Below are 7,639 nucleotides of genomic sequence, written 5' to 3'. Positions count from 1 at the left end.
CTACAAAATACTTTACCAGTATTCCGCAAAACTATCAAGGTCATCAAGAACGAAGTCTCATAAATAGTCACAGCCAAGAGGAGCGTGAGGAAACGTGACAGCTAATAAATGCCATGTCTTGGGTGGGATCTTAGAACAGGAAAAGGGTACTAGCTAAAACCTAAAGAAATCTGAATAATAATAATGCTGAAGTCAATGATAACGTATCAATATGGTTCATTCTATACTAATGCAAGATGTCCACTGATTTGGGGTGTATGGGAACTCTCTTTACTAGCTTCTCAATTTTTAAAATAAATCTAAAACTGTTATAAATATAAATAGTATTAAAAACATTATAATGTGGTACAACTACATCAAAATGGTTAAAATGAAAATCACACAATGTCAAGGTGAAAATGTGCAAGGACTGGAACTCAGGCACTGCTAGAAAGCATGTGCAGGTTACGTGAACTTTGGATATGACCTCGCAATTCCACCACTAAGTCTGTACCCCATGGGATTTTACACATGCATGTACCAAAGTATATAAATGCATTTTTCATGCACTGCGCTATTCATCCCAAGTAGAAGCATCCCAAATGTTCATTGGTACTTAAATAGACAATAGATTGCTCCATACATCTTCGAATATCTTGCAGCAGTAAGAATAAAGAAGTATTGCCACTGGCAATAGCATGAACGAAGTTCACAAACATGGTAGGCGGAAGGAGACATATCCAGTATATATACTCGGTGATACATTATCACAAGACTCCATTTCATAAAATTCAAAGACAGAAAAAGCTCATATGCACGGTAAAAGTCAAGATTGCCGTTACCCTGGGGATCTTAGTGAATGAAACGGTCACAGTCTCCTGAAACTTTGGGAACATTTACTCATTGATGCAAGTACTGGTTACATGAGGATGTTCACTTTCTATTCATCTTAAAAATTGGGGGCGCCTGACTGGCTCGATTGCTGGAGCGTGTGACTCTTGATCTCTGGGTTGTACGTTCAAGCCCCACGTTAGGCGTAGAGATTACTTAAAAATAAAAATCTTTTAAAAAAATTGGCCAGCTGTTACAATGATCTATTCACTGTCCTGCGTGTGTGGTATAGTTCCATTAAAAGTTATCATGAGAAATGATACTGTGCACCCCAGGCATGTGATTGGTTATGAGACGATGTGGGAGGAGGGGATTCAAAACCACAATCAACATCAATAGAGGGAAAATGTATTTTATTTGGTTTTGTAATAACTATGTTCCCACGCACAGATGTGAACCCTTTCTGGCAGGCAGGTTATTATTGACCTAGTGACGCTCAATGAATAATTTTTTCTAAAAGCAGGAACTCTTCTGTTAAAACTCCAGATCCTCATAGACATGTTCATAAGGGGCCTTTACTGGAGGCACCTGGTCATTGGTTGGCTGGATAACCACCACCTGTGAAGATTGGGAATAATATTATTGTTATCCACATACTCTTCCAGCCAGAGGGATTCAACTCATCCTGGGGGGCCCTACTTCTTTTCTGTGTCCTGGGACCTGAGAGTTAAAATCCCTTCCTTCATGTCCTTACAGCCCCACTAGATAAACATCAATATCCAGCAAGACCGAGGAGGCTTCCGGAAACATCTGCCATAGCTCTCCCTGTGTTCCGCTGTCCTCTCCAAGTTCAGGAAGGAGTCACATGCTCAACTATCTTTCCTTCACGCTGCTGCTTTAGGCTTCTCATTGTTCAGGGAGAAGAGACACAGTGAGAGGCTGCACGGGAACACAGACTCAGTATCACATGACAAATGTGAACCCTCCCTCGGGCCCTGACCACTTACCTGTGTGACAAAGCAGGTCACCTTGCACCCAAACACAGAAAGAGAGATAGTGATGCTGACTTCCAGCAGGGAGAGGACTAATATCACAGTCTCGAATACCCTCTAAAGAGAAGCAGATGCCGCGAGGAGAGAGAAGAGGAAAAAGGAAAGGAAAACAATTAATAGATGGATACTTCCCCTGGCCCTGTATTCTCTGATTCCAATCTGACTCGTTCTCCACTATCGAAACAGGCATGTTCTCTCTATAACAAACCAAAAAAAGAAAAATTGAAAAGAAAATCCTAAAATGGCCGAGAGGAGTTCTACTCTGGAACTTCGTAAGTGCAGGGAAATTCAGATTAAGTCAGATGTGTTTCCTTAGTTCTCTTGGCTTAGAAATGTTCTCTGTTGTCCGCTTCAAGTTATTTCCCTTATAATAACCTCCCTAAATGAATTTATACTTTTTTCTCACCCAAAGAGTGGAGAACCTCCAGGTCCACGAAAGTGATATCGTTGTTCTTTCCTTAGACATAGATATACCTCGAGGCTCTGAGGATCTCGGCTTGGAACCCTGACTCTCCTCACCCCACCCGCAAATGACACCAAGCTTGCTGAGCCAGCACGGCAGCCCGCTGCCATCTGAACTCAAACCTGGAGACTTTGAAGAAAGATCCCAATGATCAATTTCCTAACATCGCTGTGTTCAGTGAAGAATGTGAGAAAAAAAGGTAGCTGTCCTGGTAGGGCCTTGCAAAAAGGGGCTGAAACTTCTCCCCGTGAGATCAAAGTCCCGGATCTTACTGCTTGTGGTGATAAGCCAGGATCAACTGAGAGACAGTCATCTCAGACTAACATACAGTTAGATGATATAAATATCACTTCAGAAAATAAAAGCAGCTCAGGAACACTTACAAGAATAAGACACCTTTTTTCCGATCCATGATCCACAGCCAGTTCTACTGTTAAGATGATTACCCCTATTCCCCCAACCACGGCACTGAGTATGTTCATTCCCAGGCTGCCTTTGATCTGGAAGAGAATGATCTGTGTCCCCTACGTCCCTCTGTCTCATGCTCTTCCTCCCTTTGGAAAACACACAAACATTCATTTATTTTGAAGGGGTTGAAGACACGTTCTCAAATAATTCCCCCAGGTCTAAGAAAGAAAGAGGAGTTTGGGCTGAAGCATTGGATTCTGTATTCACAAATTAATCCCAGGGATGGAATGTCAGACAACAGGGGTGAAAAAATTAAGTCGAACCTCAGTTTCCTCATGGAGGAATTTGCCATGACCCCCGCAGAGCCCAGCTGATTCAGAGAACTGGAGATTATTTCTTCTGTCTTGAGACAGAGCACTTCTGATTTTGGTTGTTGCTTCGGGCCCCGGGAAATCCTTACCAGGTTTAATGTCATCCTTCTCCCAGCAGCAATAGACACAGCTTCCGATACGAAGAACTAAACATGGAAGAATCCACTCAGCCTGGTGAGTCTTCACCTGCACTTCCCCCAAACCAGAGATCATCAGAACCCACAGCATTTAGGTCACATATTTTGCTTTAAGTAGTAAAAATCCCAGACCGAGTCATTGGTTTCTGAAAGAGAAGGCTGGAAGAAATATTCGCAGAATTCTACCATTGAGGAAGTTGAGATATTTCAATGTACTCACAAATAAGGATCCCCAGATAAGATATCCTGAGACCATGGTTAGGGGATGACACTGATAGGAAAAGCCAGAAGAATAAAAACACAGACCTATGGCAAATAGGCACACTTTCATCAGACCAATCAGGATCTGCACCACCTGGGGAGTGAAAAAGAGGACGCTCAGGGTATGACCACACAGGTTTCTAGGAAGATGATTTTGTGGTCTTTACACGGAGCTATTTGAAAGGGTTTTGAAAGGGCTCCCAGGATGAAACCCCTAGGAATCCATGGCCTTTTCTCAAGTTCAAGACTGCTTAGAAAGCTTTTATGATAACTTTCTTTTTTCCCCTCTCACTAGAGAAATGCATTTTCCTTTCAGATCAGAGCACCTCTGATTTTTTAAATATCTATTCCCTGCCACAGTGAGGTTTATGGAGGTCAGTTTATGATACAGTTAATCATACCTCATACACCTGCCCTCCTCTCTGGAAATGGCTATCTCCCCAGATACTACGCTTGGAGGTCAAGCTCACTCACCCCCAGGGTTTGGGGCTCCCCCTTCAGGAAGGTCTTCAGGGGGTCTGTTTGGTCTACTTGGATGATGTGTTTCTGTGGAGGATTCGGGCCAAACCATGCAGTTGCTCCTTCCGGTGTATTAACACAGGCTTTAGGGCTGTAAATGTGAATATATTACAGAGAACAGATTCATTCTTCAACCCCTTTCTTGTAGACATGAAAAATGGCCTTTGGAAGAAATTAAATTAATTAAATTAAATTAAATTGCCCGAGTTGTAATTCCAGTCACACACTGTGTAAACTTGGGCAGGTCTTTTTTACTATCTCCACGCCCCAGTTTTTAAAATTATGAAAAGTGGGGTGGGGGGGTCTGGGTGGCTCAGTCAGTTGAGCATCCAACTCCTGGTTTCAGCTCAGGTCATGATCTCAGGGTCGTGAGATGGAGCTCCACGTCGGGTTCCACACTCAGTGCAGAATCTGCTTGGGATTCTCTCCCTCTGCCCCTCCCCCATTCTCTCGCTCTCTTTCTCTAAAATAAATGAATAAATAAACTCTTTTAGTGAATACATAAACAATAAAATTACAAAAGGGGGTGCTTGTGGTACTTGCTTCCTGTTGCTTGTCAAATGTCTATGTGATTTCAACAGATTTATACATGTAAAACTTGAAACTGAGTACCTGGTATATTCTAAGTAGTTAATAGTTAGCATCATTATTATTTTTATTGTTTTATTATTAACATTTAATATGATAAATATGCATGCAGAATGCTTACATTTACATCGTCTAGGAAAAAATGACTGATGGAAAATGAACAAATCATAATAGCAAGTCCTCTAAGTGCCATGTGTTATGGTTCTTGTTCACAAGAATACAATCCATTCATTCGTTCAGTCAACAAACACTGATTGTCTATTAAGTGCCAGACCTTGTTAGAAGTTTTGTTGCTAGGAATATAGCAATGAACAAAACATGCACGATTCCTGTCCATTGGACACAGTAAAAGAAAATAAATTTCTAGTTTATATCATGAATTTATAAGTGCATGTGAATAGAAACTATGTAAAATGAGAACCTTCAGTTTCCATGTAAGAAAACTTGGTTTTACTGGGATTCTATCACTTCTTCAATGTCAGTCAGCATTTCTATGGTTGAACCAAATGAGAATTCAATTTCTCTGGCTACTTGGCCTTTGCTAATGTTGCCCTACACCACAAGCACCGTGATGACTTACTAAAAGCTTCGATGTGCCAGACCAACTCAAAATGGTTTTCAGAGTTCTCTTTAATTGTTGCATCCTACCCTTGCCGATAGATTTGTTGCATGACAGCTTTTACTCTTTCCCCTTCCCTGCATTCATACCAGTGCCACATGACACTGACACTGCCCCCATTAAAAGGTGGAATATATTTCCTTCCCCCCCTCAATTTTTATTTTGGTCTTGTGACTCGGTTTGGCCACTGAGATATCAGCAAATGTTTTAAAAGCACAGGGTCTTGAGATCATGTCATGGCTGACAAAACACAGCAGGGCCAACTTGTTTGAGGATAAAAGATACCAGAAATGAGAAAAGTCATAACATTCATCTCAGCTGAAGTCATCCCTAATCAGATAGCAATTATTGACCCCCATACATGGGAGTGATCCCAGGAAATTTCAGGAGAACCATGCACACCCATGTGCAGACTTGTCAGCAATATGCATATTTATTGCTTTAAGCCATTAAGTTTCAGGGGATTATTTGTTATGTACCATTACCGTGGCAGTAAATCACTGATGCGCCCTTGTTCATACTGTCTCTTATGCTCTGCCTTAGCTCTAATGTGACCTATAATGAGTCTGGTTTTTCTATATTTCCCGGTTTCTGTCTCCTTTGTTAGTCCTCTAGGGAAAAAAAGTGGTCATTCCTGCATTTTCGCCCACACGAACAGAGATAATTACAAATAGACTCAAACAATAACATCGCTACCTCTGTCCGGGAAAAACAACACTGACAGAGCTTTGACAACCATCTGTTCAGCGATCGGGATCCAGGTCTAAGCAAAATATCCTGAAGATAAAACCTAAACTTGTGACCTTAGGTTACATTGGGTCTCAGATAATTTTTGCTTGTATTTAAGACCCATAGATACGGGGCAATGTCAAAACATGTTAGTAGATGATCTTATGTGTCTCAAGAAAGTGTAATATTTCTTTTTCTTTTTTCTTTAAGCACACTCCACCCCCAGCATGGGGCCCAACATGGGGCTTGAACTCACTACCCTGAAATCAAGACCTGACCTGAGATCAAGAGTCAGACGCTTAACTGACTGAGCCACCCAGGCACCTTGAAGAGTGGTGTTTCTATCATAAGACAGGAGATAAAGGATGGACCAGAAATTTTCCTTACATCATCAAGTTTTATAGTTTCCTTCTCGAATCAGGTCAGGGTGAAGCCAGGGTGTGCGGAGATGCCTTCTGCACATGAACATACACAACAGAGCCATTGACCGGGAGAAGAGGACTCTATATGATTCCTCTAGCCAGCCACTTCTTCCCTCTCCTTTCCTTCAATTTCTCTGGTTCAGATTCCATTTATTCCAAAAGTTAATGAATGTTGAAGGGGGAACAATTCCACAGCCTGAACGTTCACCCCCACATAGATGAGAACCTGTCCTTCAAAAGCCCGGTCAGGAGCAGGCTAATTCATCCCAAATTTCATTCTCACCTCAGGCTTTACTAGACCCTTTGGACCCACATTCCTACATATCACCCACCAATAGCTCAACCCAGAACTCTTTCTAGAAGCTGAAAATAGAAAATGAACTCTTCTTACCTTTGCGTCCCTCTAGAACTGCACCAGATGGGAGGTGAGAGCTCCTCCTGACCATCATTCCTTAAAATCATTTCCACCGAAGAGTCTGATCTGATCTGAAGAGTAGTGGGACAATCACCGTTAGCTCTGTGTAGTCACCATTGCTTCCTGTGGGTCACCCCACCCCGCCTATCACGGGGCAGCTGCAAGGGAACTTCAGTGAATACACCAGCACTTGAGTGAGATAGTGAAGTCAAGGACCAACCAGCAGAAACTTGCTTTTCGATCCGGATTGCACTCCCAGGCTGTTTTCTTAAGTACCGGTATTTAAGGCTTTTCATATCAAAACCTCAGTCACATGAGGACAAGTGATTCGGACTTTTATCCCAAAAGCCAAACAGCAGCTAAGAATAAATTTGAATTTCCACAAGTTAACATTTTGTTAACAAACATCAGGACGAAAGTCACTAACCACTACAACGGGGTATGCTAAAAAAAAAAGTCACTGGGGCGCCTGGGTGGCTCAGGACGTTAATCATCCTACTCTTGATCTCAGCTCAGGTGTTGCTCTCAGGGTCGCGAGTTCAAGCCCCGCACTAATAACTTTTTTAAAAAGTTATTAACCCACCCTTTTGCTAGCCCTTCTCTCTTGGTTACACTGGAGAACTTTCAGCCACTACCTTTATTGATTATGATTATGATTTTGCTTCAGATGTAACACGGGATGTTCTGCCCTGTCTTCCAAGACTTGTTTTCAAATATTTACCCACAGCCCTGGGTCCCAACAGTTTGTAAAATCAGGGGAGATATTCCATTTATTTTATGGCTTGCTAATTACTTAATTTTTTCAAATCAGAGAACCAATTGCTTCAGAAGATCAAGAGATAGAA

General features: G+C 41.9%; 1 protein-coding gene across 8 annotated transcripts; it reads right to left on the bottom strand.

Moving 5' to 3' along the window:
• Positions 1 to 1,233: 1,233 nt before the first annotated feature.
• Positions 1,234 to 6,988, bottom strand: LOC123785350 (membrane-spanning 4-domains subfamily A member 4A-like). Of its 8 annotated transcripts, none has more exons than XM_087854917.1 (7): positions 6,771 to 6,988; positions 3,977 to 4,112; positions 3,462 to 3,596; positions 3,194 to 3,250; positions 2,709 to 2,825; positions 1,818 to 1,919; positions 1,234 to 1,428 (listed from the first exon to the last, which is right to left on the bottom strand). In XM_087854917.1, the coding sequence occupies exons 1-7, from the start codon at positions 6,839 to 6,841 to the stop codon at positions 1,345 to 1,347; spliced, it is 702 nt and encodes a 233-aa protein (XP_087711043.1). In that variant the 5' UTR covers positions 6,842 to 6,988; the 3' UTR covers positions 1,234 to 1,344. The 8 variants fall into 8 exon arrangements, with proteins under 8 accessions (XP_087711043.1, XP_045643047.2, XP_045643037.2 ...); XM_087854918.1 differs by lacking the exon at positions 1,234 to 1,428 and adding an exon at positions 6,345 to 6,412 and having other exon boundaries at positions 1,438 to 1,919; positions 6,771 to 6,974; XM_045787091.2 differs by lacking the exon at positions 2,709 to 2,825.
• Between the last annotated feature and the right edge of the window lie 651 nt (positions 6,989 to 7,639).

This window comes from Ursus americanus, chromosome 24 (genome assembly GCF_024610735.1).
Source record: "Ursus americanus isolate L20-20 chromosome 24, mUrsAme1.1.p, whole genome shotgun sequence".
Classification (NCBI taxonomy): domain Eukaryota; kingdom Metazoa; phylum Chordata; class Mammalia; order Carnivora; family Ursidae; genus Ursus; species Ursus americanus.
Note: the sequence above shows the minus strand (reverse complement) of the source record. Positions and strands in the feature narration are given on the sequence as shown.